The 19002-nt window shown below is 36.2% G+C and overlaps 1 protein-coding gene across 5 annotated transcripts in view; it reads left to right on the top strand.

The window, feature by feature from the left end:
* KIAA1468 (KIAA1468 ortholog) overlaps positions 1–19002 on the top strand; it is a 73679-nt gene that overhangs the window by 21357 nt on the left and 33320 nt on the right. For 4 of the 5 annotated variants that reach the window (XR_002436094.1, XM_021389080.1, XM_021389081.1 and 1 more), the window contains exons 3-11: positions 586–657; positions 772–827; positions 938–1051; positions 2688–2891; positions 2981–3072; positions 4056–4364; positions 8378–8453; positions 8789–8884; positions 17720–17832. Coding sequence is in view for 4 of the 5 variants with exons in the window: in XM_021389080.1 (XP_021244755.1) it covers positions 586–657; positions 772–827; positions 938–1051; positions 2688–2891; positions 2981–3072; positions 4056–4364; positions 8378–8453; positions 8789–8884; positions 17720–17832 (1132 nt within the window). In the remaining variant the exon portion in view is untranslated. Of the gene's footprint in view, positions 1–585; positions 658–771; positions 828–937; positions 1052–2687; positions 2892–2980; positions 3073–4055; positions 4365–8377; positions 8454–8788; positions 8885–17719; positions 17833–19002 lie in introns of those variants that run through there. The other variant, XM_021389083.1, reaches the window with a different exon arrangement.

Genomic DNA, 19002 nt, shown 5'->3' with positions numbered 1-19002 from the left:
ATGAGGTAAGCTTCAAATTCAGCCACTTTAAGTAGTAACATTTCAGCGTATAAATTTATTTTCAAAGTGAAAAAATCAGTAGTCTCAGTGGGATAGTACATTCACATTAAGGTTTCAGCTTTGCTACATTGAGACAGCTAACACTGCCACCAATGTGTATTTGCTTTACGTAGATCTGATCTTTGACTGCCCTTGTAGTCCCCTACCCATTATAAATTAAGTATCAGCTTATTAAGTGTCAGCTGACTGTAAGTGAAGAAGAAATTACAAACTTTTTCCAGTAATGCAAAGTTAAAAACGAGGGGCCAAATAAAAACAAAACAGCCTACAGCGAGTCCTTGTCAGACAGCTTGAAATTTTGGTTTAGCTAATTAAACCCGATAAAATGATGGAAAATATTCACCAGTTTGCTTTCAGACCAACTCTGCTGCATGTGTTCATAAGTTCCATGAAGACTGCATGCTTTCTGTTGAATACAAACTGTATATTTTTTTTTCATACCCATCTTTGCTTTTTATATTTTATTTTTTGTTTCCCTTGCCTTGGTTGGATGCCTGTGTGTGTTTAATCCAAATCCCTGTCCAGTCCTGGAGTTTGAACTACGGAAAGCCAAGGAGACCATACAGGCCCTCCGAGCCAACCTGACTCAGGCTGCAGGTGGTGTACACAAACCTTTTCTTAAGCCTCTACTTTGAACAATGTAGAAGTAGCTGAGCTCATCCTGGTTGAAAGAGTAAAATTTAGTTACTTTTTTTTTTTTTCCTTCCCCAGAAAATGAAGTTCCTTTGCAGGAACGAAAAAATTATAAATCAAGTCCTGAAATTCAGGTAGGTGGCTGGTGAAAACTGAGCTTTGCATGGGTCTTAATACAGACATGCTTCGGTAGCTGGCAGCAAGATGAACCAAAGATGCAGTGTGTTGTTTTCTTTTTTCCCAGGAGCCAATCAGACCTCTTGAGAAAAGAGCTCTAAACTTCCTAGTTAATGAATTTTTATTGAAGAATAGTTACAAACTTACATCAATAACATTTTCAGATGAAAACCATGATCAGGTAAGGTTTTCTTGTGTTTTTTTCATTACATGGGCATTTTCCTTATTCAGATCTTTTCATAAGCTCGAGTGAGCTTAAATGTTGTTAGGATGAGTATTCTAAGAGTTAAATATTAACATTTTCATGTAAAAATCATGACGTGAAAACACAGCCGTTTGAGAATTACATTCTCAAAATTTGTAGGAAGGAGACAAGAATGTCTGCTTTCTACAAAGGAAGCAAAAGAAAGTGATGATAGTTATCTCAAATTATATTTCAGTATTCAGCTTATGTATTTAGAAAGCCAGTTTCCAACACACTTAATATGATAGAATCTTAAGGTGCTTGAGGTTGGAAGACACCAGTGCAATTCATCAGGTCCAACTCTGGCTCAAGCAGCGCCATCGAAAGCAGGTTGTGCAAGTCCATGTCCAGACAGCTTTTGAAGACCTCCAAGGAGGAGACTCTACAACTTCTCTAGCAACCTGTGGCAATGCTTGGTCACTCTCACTGTGAGCATTTCCTGATGTTCCAGTTTATGTCCGTTGTTTCTTGTCCTGTCGCTGGGCAGCATTGAAAAGAACCTGTCTCCATGTTCTTTGCACCCTCCCTTCAGGTATTTATATAAATTGATGAGATTCCCCCCTGAGCCACTTTTCTCGAGGCTAAACAGTCCCAGCTCTCTTGGCTTCTCCTCACAGGAGAGGTGCTCTAGTCCCTTCACCATTTTCATAGCTCTTCCCACTACTCTCTCCAGTGTGTCCATGTCTCTTGTACTGGGGAGCCCAGTACTGGACACCACACTCCAGCTGTGGCCTTACAAACCCTGAGTAGAGAGTAAGGGTCACCTCCGTTGACCTGACTGCACCTGGCCTAATGCAGTCCGGAATATAGTTGACCTTCTTTGCAGCAGGAGCACATTGCTTTTCTATGTATTTAATATTAAATTTATACATAACTGGACTACAAAAAAATCATAGTGAAAATGATTGAAATAAAAAAATAAAATTGAAAGTATGTATCTATTTGAGATTTAATGCCTTTTAAGAGAGCATCACAACTCCTCAATAACACTCTACATGCTTATTTGTATAAATGAATGTGAAATAATCTTGTAATTGTAGAATAGTTACACGTCAATGAGAAAAACAAGGTCAAGTAGCAGCAAATTGAGATGGAAGGCTGTATTATTGTATTTATCAGTGTACGCTTAATACAATTACGTCCAGATTTTACTGAAAATATGCACCCAATCAGTTGTCTTCAGAGCTATTTGACTTCCTTCTGGAAGGTTATACTTGTACTTGTGAATGAGATGGGAACAAAATGATAGCCCTACCAGTAGAAAGTCTTCTACCAAATTTACTGACATCTGCTAGATCTGATACATTTGATTCTCAAAAGTTTTTTCCTCCCGGGGGGGGGGGGGGAGGGGAAACATAGCAGTGTGTTTTGGAAGGTTCTCTTTTTAATACACTACTTAAAGTTGTCTTTAGGGTGAAACTGCCTTAGGTTACGAAATGAGCCCTTACTACTGCAGCACAACTTTGACATGATTATTTTGCTGTTCTATGAGTGCAGACATAAGTTAAACAAGAAAGAAAAAAGATGCTAGAAGTAAGTATTGCGTGATTTGGTTTCTCTTATTCCTTTGAAGGATTTTGAATTGTGGGATGATGTGGGGTTGAACATTCCAAAACCTCCTGACCTTTTACAACTCTATCGTGACTTTGGAAACCATCATGTTACTGCAAGAGATGTGGTGGATGTATCGGTTGGTGTAGATGATGATGAGTTGGAGGCTGCCACCCCTATACTTGGGACTGTTCCAGTATTTGAGACAACACCACAATCAATAGAAGTAAGAGGCTGTACAAAAGAAATTTCAACTGTTTGTATTACTACTTAACTTCATTGTACTAAACTCTTTTGTCTCTATCTTGTATTTAGCAATGTTTAATAGTGCAAAAATTAGAAGATCAAATTAGTGTGTTAAACAATGAGAAATGGTCTTTGATGGAACAAATCCAAAGACTTGAGAGGTATGTACTTATCCATCTGCTTAACTGCTAATAAATGTTGGAATAACTTCTCAGTGTTTTTCTAGCATATATATTAAAAAAAAACCACAGTTCTTACCTATAAAATTACTAGTTCTTTGGAGTAGTGCAGTCTTTCCTTTTAGTATGTGGTATTTGATTTGGGAAAAAAAAAAAAACGAAACTTCAAATTGGGTGTTTCCCTTCTGATTACTGACATTGCTTAATTTTGTAATTAGCTTTGTTCTCTCAATGCAACTTCTTTATTTACTTGAAAGAGAATCAGTTCTGATGTGTTTTGTGTAGGTTTTTCTCTTCGGTCAGCTGTATTTCACTCTGCAGTATTGCACTGTGTACGGGTTGCAAACAGTGTTTAAGGTTGTTTTTTAAATTACTTGTTTCAATATAGTTTTTCCTTCTATAAAGCAAGACTAATAGAAATGACAAGGTCTTGAACAATAACAATAAAAAGTCTTTAGAAGTTTGGTCGAAACATGATTCTGTAAGCTATAAGATATCATTCCTCTTAAGAGTTGGAATGTTAGGGCAAGTGCATAATTTTTCAGTGACTTCAATGACTTGTATAGTTACCATTTCAAAGCTAGGTGGGATACTACGCACTTACCCTTTCTGTAGTATTTTGAGTTTTGTACCCCAGATGGGTGTCTCTTTCTTGCCAGTGTGTTAAAGTACTCAGAGTTCAGCCAGAAGCATTGTAACACTAGCTCTTGTCAGTCATTTATAGCATTGCATCACTTGTTCTGAATGCAACGTTTTTCCTTCTGTTAATTGTTGACTCTGGTGAACTGGTGCTCATTTGAAGAACTTGTGTGATATAAATTATTTCTATTAAAGGAAACCTTTAATATAATGAACAGTTCTTTCTTCAAGAATGTTGTCCTTATTTCTGTACTTGTTTTGTGATTTCAGCAACCTTCTCGGGAAAGTAACAAAAATATTTCCTTCTTGGTTTTAACTTTTTTCAGTGAAATAGATTTCCTCAAGAATGAAAACTTCGCTGTGTCTACAGTTTATGGTGTAGCTCCCTCTCCTTCCTTAAAGCAAGTGCCTCACACAGTCTCAGAGGACAATGGACGGTACTTGGATATCAAGAGCTCTGAGAACGACAGTAAACATGGAAACACTGAGGAAAAAAGCCTTTCTTCATCAGCTGAACATGATTCAAGGACTTCTAAAGATGATACACTAAATTCTGTGCCCTGTAAAGACACAGAGAAAGTGTCCTCTTGTGCTCCATCAACTAAAACTGCAGTACACTTTGATAAACCGAATAGGTGAGCACTTAGTTTGAAACTGAAGTGCTTTAATTAAAAAGTGTATAGATGCTTTTCTAACAAAGCTCTGCAACAGGCGTAAGTCATTTGTGTTTTGAATACAGATGAAAGGCTTAGCATGCCTTTATTGTACACTGATTATACTGATTTTTAGGGAAGACAATTTTTAGCATCAGCTGCAAGGGCTTCTTTTCACCTCCTACTTGTTTCTAAAACTTGCCATGATCCTTGCGTCAAAAATAAAAAGGCAAAATCAAAATGATGAATGAGAAAACAGGCTATTTGCATTCTCCATTACGTTTTAATTTTGTAATGAAATCTATTCCACTAGAAAGGAGACTGGAAAAATTTTAGTCTTTCCATCTGGAGATACAGGTCTAATAGCTATTCTTTTAGGGTGCTTAAAAACTTAGCTTTTTTTTTTTTTTCAACCCGAAATGATATCCACTGAAATTCTCTCTCCTTTTTGAGATTTGAATTTGAGGCTTGTTTTCATTAGATAACTATAATTCTTTTAATTTAAATAAAATATTCATGCTATTACTTGAAAACTATGAGTCTGTGCATTTGGCTGTTGCTGGGAAAGTCTCTCCAATATATGCAGTGAAGAGGGGAAGTAGCTTACTCAATAAGTAACAGACAAACAACTGTTTGCTATTAGCAGTTAAGTGAGTAGAGATAGTAAGGTGTGTACACTTTAGGGCATGCATAGGAAAGTAATACCAAATAGAAATGTACACATGTGGTATTCTGCGCAGATAGAAAAATCAAAGCTGCAAATTAATTCCCCTGCTCACCCCCCTCCAAAAAAAAAAGTGAGTAGCTACACTTGCTAGTAATTAACTCTTGCAAATCCTCAGTGTCTTGTAAGTTCTCACCTTAATCTTGGGAGAATAAGGCAGTTTTTTAGAATAGAGCAGCAGAGCAGCAGGAAAGATATCTAATTTCTGAATACAGTAGGTCAGAGTGTTATTACTAATTTCATCTGTTCTGCTTGAACTTACTAGTGCTTAGTAAGAAAGTAAAACTCACGTGAGACTTATCTGATATTTTTCAGTGGTTCCATTTAAACTTTCAGGATTTGTTTTTTAATTTATTTTTATATTTCTTTCATATTCTAGCTGAACATTGAGGCTATATAATAATCAAAATTTGTACCTGTCATACATTTATGACTACAAATTTGTACACTTGCTTTCATCTGTGCCTTCTTGCAAGTTTGTTTTTGTTCAGAGTAATTGGGAGTTCTGGGAGGAATTAAGAACACAAATGGTAGGTTGATGGTTTGGAGATAGTAGAGAATGGGTATTAAAATAGGATGAGATCTATGAACGAGGAAGGAATTTCAGAGGAATGTATGGCAAGTTTCTAGAATAGCAAAGTTAATTTGTTTTCCTGGCTCACAGATTTTTAAAGTCCTTGTGCAATGATCTATGGCTGCTGCAGCATTTTGTTAGAAAAACATCTGCACTGAATAAAACCTTCAGTCTACGTTGAGTCCATTAACTTCTGAGATCCACTGATGCAGCGTTTCCTGCAGGAATAAGTAATGTGTTTGTAAAATGTAGCTATTTTGGGACTGAATTTCCTACTTTACATGTCAGTGAAGGATCAAAGGAAACCATATTTAATAGTGTTTTATAGATTCATGAAGTCAATTCAGAGATATGAAAGAATTATATTATTTCTTAAACAATTCTGCTTCTCCCACAGATCTCATGATACTTAAGTACTGCATAGATATTTCATTCAGTCTAAGGCAGTTATTTGTAGAAAACAATTACTACAGTTTATTCAAGAGGTGTTAAAAAGCTGCGTTAAAAGCTAGGACTCAATTCTCAGAGACAAGACTGTTACTACTGTAGCTAGAGGATGGATTCTTGGCATAAATCTTAACCAGATGGGAAAAGAAGATGGGAGAGCAAGTGAGCCTGCTTGGTGTGACTGCAGTAGGAACAGATGTGTGTTCATGCCCAAAAACGAGGACATGGGGATCCTTGGAAAAGTGCCTTGTGTAACAGATTGCAGGAGAAAGCACTAGCAGAAGTTTAAATAGACTCCATCGCATATATTTATTCAACTCATTTTAGGTGTTTGGTAATTTAAACAAATACAAGGTATTTTCAGTATGTAGCGGTCAGTCCTAATTTTTTCAATAAATTGACTCTTTTCTCCTAGTTATCTAGGGGAAAGAATAGTGCTTGCATTTTGTCTTCATCGTGCTTTCTTATATTTGAACATCTTCGTTACTGGCCTCTGTTGGTCCTTGGAAAGACTTTCAACTGACTTGGTGCAAGGGGCCTGGCCTGCATTTGTCACTGTTTCTGTGAGGAGAAACCTTATTAGATTTCATCAAGGGGAAGCTTTCTAGAATGTTATTGTAGGCAGTAAGGTTCATGGAATCCATGGAAGCCCAGAGCTTGCTGTTAATTAACCCCTAGGGAAATTCAGAGACACATTGTCACACTTGGTTTTCTTTCTCTGCAAAATGGCCATAGAACTTAGCCCTGATTTGGGTGTTTAATTAAGGTTTCAGGTGGATAAGAATTTGGCATTCTGTGGAGTGCCAAGATTAAAAAAAAAAAAAAACAAAACAGCCAAGACAAAGGTTGGCTTTGATTCTGTCAATATTACAATACTGCTTTACAACACTTGCTCCAGTTCTCCCAGTGTAAATAAAGGCTAGAGTAGCATCTGTAAATATGGCATTCAGTAATGCTTTTATGCAATAAGTGTTTGCATATTGTTAAACCAAGGTCCTTTACAACTCACTACCATCTGGATCTTTTATTATTTTTTCTTAAGTGAATTCTTCCACAAAATCAAGCTGATTTGAATTAAATTAAACTGACTTCATTAAAATTTAAAACATCCTTATAATATTACGTGAGCAGAGTCAGAAGAGGAAGACTTCTGCTATATTTATCTAAATCCTTCTGATTTAGATTAAACAGTTTTGAGTAAGAAATTAGATTCTTAACATTGGTGTTTCATGTTTTTCTTTCATTTGTTAGAAAATATATATTTCCTGTAGATAATATTTCTTTTCAATCTATTGAATAAATATATGTATGTCCATACATGTACAATCACATGTACGTAGGTTTTTGTTTACTTAATCTCTCAAAACATGAGTTTTGAGAGTTTAAGAGAGTTGAAGAGCTGAAAGGTGATGTTATTTTCCGCAAAAAAAAAATAGGAATTGCCCTCTGCCTGGAAGACTAATGCTCTTTTTTTCTTGAAGCAGAGTGGATGAAGCAGTCTTAGATTAGCATCTTAATACAGAAGATAGAGGCATAGGATGCTGCTGCCAACATTTGCCTGTTTTATATAACAATCAGTTATGGTTTTCTGAGATTGTTTCTGCCAAATTATCCTTGGACAAAGTAGTTCTGAGATTCTTATCAGAATTCTATGTTTATATTTGAGGCTTTGAGTAGCCAAATTGTGTTTGCTGGTTCTGTGCATGAACATGAGGTGGTACTTCTAGAGACAGACATGTGGGATTAGACAGCAGTTTAAGTCAGGCTTTCACTCTCTATCTGAATCCAACATTTAGATTCTAGAGTGGCATTTCAATCTGGATTTAATGCTGAAGCTTGTAAATGATGGACTACTCAAACTTTTTTATCCAGTGTACAAATCAGAGCATTGAGCAAAAACTGCTGTTTGCTTGCAATATTTTTTCCTTCAGTTTGCAAGACAGCATGCTTCCTCTTGTATTGCTAAAACTTCCTTTTCTTTATGCTTTGGTCCTATTTTTGTCTGTGAAGCAGTTTGAAAGATATTACATTTTTAGGAACTGAAAGTAACTTGTTAATTAGAACATCGACTGTTTTCTTGTTACTAACTAAAAATCATAAAATTGAAAGATAGTTTTATTTAATATTACCCATGCTTCACTGAAAACGTGCTGTTGAATGTTATTTTATCCAGTTGGCTGAACCAGAGCGAAAGTCATTACTTTTCTAATCTGTACTTTCCCTCACCCTCCCTTTTTGATGATATTTCAGGAAATTGTCACCAGCTTTCCATCAAGCACTACTGTCTTTCTGTCGGATGTCTGCAGATAGTCGTTTGGGATCAGAGGTATGTTTCCCAGTTGGCATAAGCTAGAATATCCTTTATTCTATATGACAGCAATAGTTAAACCAACAATTGTTTTGTTTCAAGACTTATTAAGATACATGGAAAGATAAGTTTATCGGCATGAAAATTAAGAAAAAAGGATTTTAGCTATGCTACCTTGTTATAGCTATGAAATTACTGGTAATTTTTGTTTCAACAAGCGAATTCATGCTTTTGAAGTTAGCCCACCAACTGCCAAGCCCAAGCTTATGAGTTACTATGAGTAACCTATCAAAAAGGATGTTTTTCTGTTCCCGTCCTTCAATCAAAATATGTAAATGTACTTGATTTTCTAGGTATCTCGAATTGCAGACAGTGAAAAAAGTGTCATGCTGATGTTGGGACGCTGCCTGCCTCATATTGTTCCTAATGTGCTGCTTGCAAAGCGAGAGGTGAGGAACCTGGGAATTTTGCTTTATATTTTTACCAGGATGCTTTCTTCATTTTGAAGATGTTACTTGCAATCATGTTCTTACTTTTGTGCATGCACCTCTGCTTCTAGAGAATGGTTTTACACCTCTGTCAGGTGAGTTCAGTAAACTTGCATGGTATCTTAATATTTCTTCCTTTGCTTAAGGCATCCATTAGCATTCAGCAAGACTAACTCTTACTGTAGGTCCGTTTGTGGTAGCGTAAGCATTTTTTTTAGAGAAGGCTGTGGTTGATGTGTGTCACAAAGAACAGAGGATATAATTTCAAAAACTAAATTTGATTTATTTCCTCAGCTTTAAAGAGGCTTAATGCCCAGATTATTTTGCAGCACTGTACTTTTAAAAAAATTTTACAGTCTTATTTCTTGAAGATCCAAGTATCAGCCAAGACACTGTTCGTCGAAAGCACCTCTTCATAAGAAAATTCTCAATCTCGTTCATACATTTTCCTTCAATTTGTAGTGAAACTATAAAATTAAGAAAATGTGATGTTTGTTTTGATTCTAAATGAAGTAGGAGTTCTATATAGTCATTCACACTGCGTAATGTAGAAAAGGAAGGTAGTGATTGAGGATGGGGGGAAAAAAATGCTGGTTTTTGCTTTGCTGTAAGTATTGCATGCTATTAAAAGCATGTAAAAAAATAATCAAGCAGAAATTCAGCTGCCCTATACTTGACCCCGGAAAAGGGGATTAAAATAGCATATTTTGATGAATAAGTTTTAGCCGTTGTTGAGGGGACCTACAGTATGGCACATTTAGTAGGGCATATTGCATAGATTTGTTTTAAGGCTTTTAAAACTCCTTTAGAAATTTGTACTGATCCTATAATGTAAAATTTAGTAGCATACAAGCAATTATTAGTGGTTGATAGGTCAATTTGACGTGTACCACACTTTGATTACAGATGTACTATATTTGAAAGTGTCGTACTATATAAACTTTACTAAAGAGTTTTGGAGGGGTAAGTGCAGCAGGGCTTTTGTTTGCTTTTCCTGGAAAATATTTTGTTAGTAGTCTTTCAGAAATAATTCTGTGAATGTTCTGGGATCAGTGCTTAATTTCTGATTTCTTAATTACTGCTTTCTTTCCCTTTGCTTGGCAGGATGTGGTATTTTGACTTGCTACAGCTTGTAGCATAATCTGTGCAATACATTTAATATTTCCATGACCTTTTAGGCTATTTCCTACTTATTTTGTTTTACAGTTAAAATGCATTTGATTACATGGATTTTTGCCTTAAATGAATCATCTGTTTCAATTTGATTGAAGATCTCACAATTGAGGATTTTGTAACTGGATTGCATGGGATGCTTAACGTTCTGAGAGTTGAAATTTTCTTTAAAAATAGTTTTTCTCAGTTACCACTCATTGGTTCAACTATTGTAATGTTCCTTTAGGTGTTGTTACAGAATTTGAAGGACATTTTGGGTAGACCATCTGTTAGTATTTTTAAACATTAGCGTTATGAAAAGCCAAACTGAGAACTAGGCTCTCTTCAACAAGGTACTCCTTTGGGTCTTATCTAAGCAGTCTTATTGTTTATAAGATTCTTAGCTGAACTGTATTGATAACTGGTTTTAAAATGCACTAAAAATCCCCAATTTGAGCAATATACTTGATAAGTGATCACCAGTCTGCGCTGAGAATATATAGTGGTAGTATTTAAGATCTTACAGTCAGTGTGTTAAATTTGAGAATTAAACATAGTTTTGTGATGAATCTCTAAGGTCCCCCCTCATCTTTGTTCCTTAAGCATTCATCACGTTGTAATTGATTGCAAAATCTGAAGCTGAACTTGTTGTGTTGTGTATTTCCATTTTGAAGAAACTGTTTAGTGGAGGATGACAGTCTCTTAATAGATCTTGTCCCTAACCAGAAATTTAGAGGCCATTTCACCAATCCTTTTCACCCTCTTGAAAGTTAGTGGCAGCCTCCCTGACTTGGTAATAAGTGGTCCAGTATATATGATAGTTGACATCTGAGCAACTACTTAGTGTCAGAATGGCTGGCACATTTCTGAAATTACTTATTCTGTGTATTAGTGCTACTTTAGTTGTTCTTTGATGTCTGTGGTTTAGGTTCTGATGGAAGATCAGCCAGAAGTAAAAACTTAGTAACGAACAGGGTGGCTGTGGAGATAATTTTAGTTGTTTCTGAAGGACCAGGTCAACTGGGTAAAATCAATAACGCATAATGAAGGTAATGAAATTTCCATACATCAACATAAAGTTTAGTTTTAAATTTATCCCCCAGCACTTCAAATCCCAGTTTATTGTAACTGCTGGAAAATAGGTACGTGTTTAGATCTGTATGTGCAGTCACCTGTAATGGAGATATTGCAAGCCAAATATTAACTGGAATGAAAAGTAGCAAAATGTTAAAAACTTGTCTTCAAAAACAAAAACTCTGACTGGGTATGTAGTTTGCAATAATGCTTCTTGCAGATGAGAAGCTTGTGTTAATAAAATTTCATCTGCATTAGAATCTCACTCCTGAAATATGTTTGCCACTAAAGTACGTACACTAGAGTACATTTACTTAAAATAAAATAATCTCCTTGTTTGTATTTGTCTAGAGGTATAACATAAAGATTCCTTTGTCTAAATTTTAGAAAAAGCTGTCATTTAATTTTTTTATGGTAATAATCAGTTCACATCCGCAAATAATATCAGTTCTAAACCGATCTGTCAGCCTTGATGAGGTGTAAGAATCCATGTCTTTCTCTCGTGTCGTAGGAAGTACCTTGCTTGTATGTTCAACTTCTGTGCTCTGCAGCATGTAGTCTTTGAGCAGAGTTTAGGCCACAGTAGATTTTGGTTTAGTATCAGGATCTTGTTCTCAAGAAACATTCTTCCATGACTATTCTTACCCTTCAGGTCATTGTTATTTCAAGGTTAGTTTGTGTAACTTGTAAGCTTTCATTTGTGTAATGCAAACTTAGCAAAATGATAACAGTAATAGCTTACTGAATGTCCTCCACTAAGTTTTTATATTAGGAAACTTCTATTTATGTAGAGTTGAACATACTAGGAACGAAGTTGTGCTGTTTTTTGCAAAGTTGAAGGGAAAGATAATGCTGAATCTGCAAAATCTGAGTGCCATTCTCTGCAAGAAGAAAGTAATGCTGTGAATCTAAAGTTATTTTCATTAGCGTATAGTAACTACACATAGACATTACTAAGGCACTTTTATTCTCTGACAGGTTTTATAGATATTTGTCTCTTAAAACATAATTGTGCTGATTTTCACCAGTCTTATCCTCTGCATTCATAAAATACTGGCTTTGTTTAAAAAAAAAATAAATTAAAAACATTTTAAAAACAACTGCAGACACACAAAAAAAATACTGTGTTTGACAGTCCACCTAAGTGGATGTTTGCAGAAGCTGCACCAAGTAGATGTCATGACTATTTGATCTGATTGCGTATTGATAAATGTATATAAGTTTGAATTCCCAGGCATGAAAACTTTCAGCCATCAGTCTCTTCCGAAAGACTTTCTATTTTGGGGAGAATTATAACTGGGTTGGGATAAAGAAATGTAATAGAAGAGAAGAGAAAAATTTAATGAGCAATTAATTTTTCTAATAGTTAGTACAACATAGGCTGAGGTAGGCTCTTATAGCTGGTGTTTCTGTATACTGTTGGCCTGAGTCTGTTTGCTGGTTCTTTTCCCATATATGTGTTTTGTTTTTCATCTCCATCTCTCCACGTAAAAGAGAGGCAGAACAATTTTGCTCCTTTAGTTCTCATCTCAGGATATGAATTGGTGAGGTAGTTTTCTTAGAATTAAATAGCTGAAGATTGCAAAGTATCCTCTTCATCTCTAGTCTTTCAGCATTATGTCCTTGAATGAAATATACATAACTAATGCATTCAAGCAGTTGTATGTGATGTTCTGACTTGAATTGCCAGTTGTTACTACTTTTATTACAGTATTTTCATATGCAACTTTTCAAATAAGCAGATATAAGCAAAGAAGTACAGGGTTTTTTTTACACGCTTATATCTGCATTGGTTCTTTCATAAAAGCATCCTTTGGGGATCCGTGAAAGTTTTAATTTGAATCCTGGAATAATACTCTCATCCCATGAACTGCAACCACAATTACAATTATTTTTAATATTAAGTAGTACAAATTTATTAGTCATGTATTAATCCTACAGGGTTTTTTTTTCATTTTCAGTCTAAGAGGATGAATTCTGGATATATAGCCTCTTGTGCAAGGATATCTGTTTATTCACTAGTACCTGCAGCTGTTTCAATCGCTTCAGTTGAAATTTTATTTGCTTTGCTGACTTTCAGAGACAGAACCTCAGAATTGTAGGAGTTGGAAGGGACCTCTGCAGATCATAGAATTCAACCCCCTGCTAAAGCAGTTCCCTAGAGTAGGTTGCACAGGAAAGCATCCAGGTGGGTTTTGAATATCTCCAGGGAAGGAGACTCCACAACTTCTGTGGGCAGCCTGTTCCAGTGTTTTCTCACCCTCTCAGGAAAGATGTTTTTCTTCATGCTCATGTGGAGTTTCCTGTGTTCTAGTTTGTGCCTATTGTCCCTTGTCCTGTCACTAGGCATCACTGGAAACAGCCTGGCCCCATCCACTTGACTTCCACCTTTTAGGTATTTATACATAGTGATAAGATCCCCCCTCAGTCTTCTCCAGGCTGAACAGTCCCAGGTCTCTCAGCCTTTACTCGTAAGGGTCATCCTCCAGGCCCCCCGTTATGTCTGTGGCCCTTCGCTGGACTCTCTCTTCCAGTAGTTCCCTGTCTTTCTTGAACTGAGGAGCCCGGAATCTGACACAGTACTCCAGATGTGGCCTCACCAGGGCAGAGGAGAGGGGGAGGATCACCTCCCTCAACCTGCTGGCCACGTTCTTCTTAATGCTGTTGACCTTGGCCACAAGGGTACAGTGCTGATCAAGGTGTTATGTTCCAGAAAAGATTTCGTATAGCACTGGTTAGCAATTTAAACATTGACTAATCGAGATTAAAAGGAACACATTCATAGAATTGTACAGTAGTTTGGGTTAGGGTTGAAGAGACCATAAAGTCCATCCAATTTCAATGCCCTCTGCTGTGGGCAGGATTGCCACCCACCAGCTCAGGCTGCCCAGGGCCCCATCCAACCTGGCCTTAAGCACCTCTGGGGGTGGGGCACCCACAGCTTCTCTGGGCAGCCTGTGCCAGTGCCTCACTGCCCTCGGAGTAAAAAATTTCTTCAAAAAACCTAAATTTGCCCTCTTTAAATTAAAAGTCTTTACCTGTTGTCCTGTTGCTACACTCTCTGATAAAGAGTCCTTCTCCAGGTTTCCTGTATGCAGTTTTTAGGTACTGGAAGGCCTCAGTGAGGTCTCCCTGGAGCCTTCTCATCTCTAGGCTGAACAACCCCAACACTCTCAGCCTCTCTACTTATCAAAATGTCCCTGTATGTGGCTCATTCCACAGTAAAAACAAAATAACTTGTTTCCACTCCCTTCTATAATAGGATATCTCACAGATACAAACTACATCAAATGCAAACTTAACTTTTCAGTAGTGGAAGTGAGACCTCCAGAGTGTGGTAGTTTATTTCCAGGCTTTTTTGTTAAGTCATGAATTTTGGGATTGACATAACGGCAGTCTCCTTGACATTTAATGAGAAAACAGTATCTCAGTTCTTAAAATCACTCTTTCTAGTATTGTTTACTAGCTCTACAGAAACTAGTAATGGTTTTCCCAAGTCATAGGCAAAAGGGAATGGTGACTTTGGTAATGAACTGGACATTTAAGAATGGTCCTACATTAAATGGAGAAGGGATTTAAAGTTTGTAATATATAACTGTGAGCACAAGTTATATTCCTTCCCAGGGAAGGTAGAATGTTTCAAATAGCACTGGAAGTCCTTTCCTTGATTAGACAAATGCCAATTCTATTCTGTGCTATTAGAAAATGTACAATTTTCTGCAGTGCTCCTCTGCTGTTTGGGGGAGTGAAAAATAAGGGATTTATCAGAGAAGTATACATCTAAGGAATGGCCCTTAGCAACAGAAAGGAAATGAACATGAACCTGCCTGTAAGTTGGTTTTGTACAACTGTATTCTAAATCATCCTGAATATACTGACATGAATGTGTCTGTCCCTTTTTAAGCCTTAAGGAGATTTCACTTGACCTATCTTGTCCATCTGTGAGAACAGTTTTTTTCTTGACCTGGAGCGAGTCCCTTTCCCGTCCAGTTTTATCTTCCCATCCATGAAGTCTATAGGAAACACAAAACACTGTTCAAGACTTCTCACTCTTTTTCCACTCACCTTAAGAGAAGGAACTGTAGCAGCACTGATGCAACGATGCAGAGAACTCTCTCTTCTCACATAGTATGCATGAAAGAATGACCAATGGACAAGAAAATACAGCTAATTCCATCAGCTATAATAACCAGCTTTCTGCAAGGTAAAGAATTAGCCTTGTATCTGCCCCCGTGTCAGTGATGTTGGGTAACTCACCAGTCTTCATGTAGGTGAATATTCAGGAGCATTTTCCCTTTATACAGATTCAGCAGGGAAAAGAAAAACTCCAACAACTTTACTAACTCCTGTTAGCTTGAAAAGAAGCTTTTAAAAATAAAATAATAATAATCGTCATGGCACTTTTGAAATGTAGTGGAAGTTCTTAGTGAGCAATTGAGATTTTTGAGTAAGTACTCAAACATACTAGGAAAACGGAGTCAGGGCGATGGTTTCAACAGATGAATCAAAAGCACCACAACAATATGCATCCTATTTCAAATCTTTTTAAAAATCTTTATAAAGAGTACTTAGAAATACTTGCAAGATTATTAGTATGAAATGAACTTGGAACAGATTGCAGAAAGTTGTATCTGAGTAATATAGTTATTTTTTGGTATAAATGTTTGCCAAGTGCTATAATCAATATGAAGTTAGAAATTATGTGTTGTATATAGGAAGTGCAATCTGAGTTCATCTTTAAAGATCTTATCTTAATCTATAAGTACCGGTATTTAAACTGGTATTTTTTAGTAATTTTTTTAGAATCTTTTTGAGTTAAAACAGTGCTTGCAAGAGGGAAAATACTTCTGTGAGGTATAAAACAAAAATATAAATAGGTTAAACTCCCTGCCTTCTCAGAACTTTAAACAGGAGCAATACTGAGTGCTAAGTATACAAAGAATAAAACCTAACATTTAAATTGTAGAGGGAAGAGAGCTTTCACTCAAAGAAAACTATTTAGGACTTTTTTCAGTAATATTTGCAATGTTTAGCTTTGTAAGTTTTCAAATCATGCTATTTTACATTGTTCCAAACTCATATAAAAACAAAACCAAAACTAGTTCATGCTACAACTGGGAAAAAAAAATGTCTAAATTGCTCAAATGTATTTTTTATTTCTCCTTCTGTATTTCTAGATTTTTTCAAGTGATCAGTGTGATGTTTCTACATGCACTCCTCTGTAGTCTTGTAAATTCTCTAATCCATACCACTGTTGCGTTAAATGTTGCCAAAGTATCTCCCAGAATGTTGAAATACGTTTTATGACATGTCTTGACCATTTTCAGTGGGGGAAAAAAGCAGAATCTTATGCAATACTCTAGAACAGAGCGTTGTTCTGTCTTTATAGTAGACATAGCACTGGGTATTTAGGAAAATTAAAGTTGAGCTTGTGTAATAGGCTTACTTCTCAAGAACATCAAGAATAGGTCTCTTTGAATGTCTGCAAGCAGAATTTGGTGAAGTTCTTACAGATGCTGTATATTTTTCTAGACTTTGTATAACTTTTCCTGGTGATTTAAAAAGTGTTTTCCAGTGTCACCTCTTTGTTTGCTTATAACTGCTTGTTAATTTGCAGAAAGCTTGTCTGTTGAAAGTAGCTCAAAGTGTGTGCCAGGGAAGTCTTCTGGGTCCTTGCCTGTTTTCTCTGCAGACATCTTGGTTTGTCTTGATCTTCTCCCCACAAATTCCCGTTGTGATGTTTCTGTCCATAAGACACTAAAATCCTCTAGAAATCTGTGGCATCCAAACTGGGTTGGAAGATCCATGAAAGGGACTTCCAGTCAATGTTTTACAAGCATTTGTTTCTTCTGGGAATTGATGCCATTCACTTTGAGGACATGTATAGAGAAAGATATTTGCTGCTGTGAACAATCTTTTTTTTTTTTTAATTACTGTTTCACATGGTGTTTTATTGGTAATGTGTTCAGTAAGAAAATTGAAATGCTTTGAAAAAAAAATTCAGCCTCAGATCTTGCCTCTTTATTGAAAGAAAAAGAAGTAAAAAAACAACAAACAAGTGAAACAACGTTAATTATATATTTCCCAGTCAACACAAAATCGGGGACACTTGTCTGCAGTCATCTTCACCAGTGTATGTTCCTCAATGCTTATTCAAACTTGTGCACAAAACTGTGTGCATGCTTAATTGGAGATTTTACCTTTAACTCCACGTTAGCTTTGTTCCGTAGATATCTGTGGAGCGTTCTTCAGTTCACTAGGTAGTGGGGAAATGTAGACCATGGTCCTCTAACTCTGGTTAAAAGTGACCTACGTGTGTTAATTGTAATTTTTTTTGCAGAACTTTTTGTTTGATATGTAATCTTTCCTAGCAGGAAAATAATTCTAATTTTCACAGACCTTCACTTCTTTCAGGTCACTTTTAGAAGAGGTCAAGACTCCAAAGCATCTTCTCTAACTGTTTTGATGTTATGTGGCTAGATTTATCATCTTAGTTTCTTTTGCCGGTAATGAATATATGCCCAAAACATGTTTACTTTGTTTGGTTTTCCCCTACCTGCAACTTTTTAGGAACTGATCCCACTCATACTGTGTACAGCCTGCCTTCATCCTGAACCCAAAGAGAGAGATCAGCTTCTACACATACTGTTCAATTTGATCAAACGACCAGATGATGAGCAAAGGTGTGTTTGCGTTTGTGTGTTGCGGGGCAAGAAGGAACATTTTTTTCTTTGTCAAAGAAATGGAACTAATAGAAACTGGATATTATTGAATGATTTTAATCAGGTTTCTCTTCAGCTGATATTTCACTGGTACAATGTTGACAAATTTGTGTAGACTTTGGGACTTGGCATTTTCATAACCTGTACTTTCTAGTTACTGAAGTTCAAGAATGCGGTAAGCTGCAGTGTAACATTTCTTTTGCTTAAAGATGATCTGGGATGTTCTCTGTTAAAATAAACTTTAAAATCATAATTCTTAGTAATGGTAGTTGCAGGAATCAAAGCAGCTGTCTTAGTGTATCTTACTTATCTGTATGGTTCTAAGTTTACTACCATATGTAATGTGGGAAAATAGGTTGAAGAAATAGTATTCTTTCTATTTGTAGTTCAGTACTACAGTAGCAATAAAAATTCAGTAGACTGAAGCAATTACTTAATTTTGACAAGTGTGAAGAGCTTTGTTTTACTTTAGTTAACTTTGGAACAAAGTTTCTATTTTGTTTTATAAATATAGTGATTTCTTATTAGTCAGGAAGTCTGATTTTATACCAATGTTGGCGAGATTATCCTTAAGGTTGAAAGACAGTACGCTAGCTGGTATGTCTTTATTAATTGTGAAAAGGTTTTTCATATCTGGTGATGTATAGTTCTTATATATTTGGTAAAGCATCTGTATCTACTGTTGCTCTATTCTGTCTTCAGACAAAACTAGTTTGAATGAAATAAATGGAAAGTGTTTCTTTTGAAGATTCTCTGCAGCTCAAGTGTTCTTACTTCTTATAAATTTTTTCCATGGTATAACTTAGGCATAAATAAAAACAGCTTATAGTACAGTAGTACCATGCCGACTGAAGTTGCATCAAGAAGTGGTCCTTGTTCCACTTCAAATTCATTGGAAATTTGCTTCTGAAAATTCTGCTGTTATCTAAAATGTTTTGAATGTCCCATGCAGACTGTGAAGTTAAAATTATTTTGTGATTGAGAGGGAGGGGAAGTTGCATCTCGCTTGTAGTTTCTTGTTGTTTGCTTGTCACAAGACTGTGGCCTGTCAAGTTGATTTTTAGATATGCCTGTTCAGCTGCTTATGGGTGTGTTACATCCAGCAGCTAAGAAAGAGGAATATCCAAGTTG

This window comes from Numida meleagris, chromosome 2 (assembly GCF_002078875.1).
Source record: "Numida meleagris isolate 19003 breed g44 Domestic line chromosome 2, NumMel1.0, whole genome shotgun sequence".
NCBI classification, from domain to species: domain Eukaryota; kingdom Metazoa; phylum Chordata; class Aves; order Galliformes; family Numididae; genus Numida; species Numida meleagris.
The sequence above is the reverse complement of the archived record's forward strand: the minus strand, read 5'-3'. Positions and strand labels throughout refer to the sequence as shown.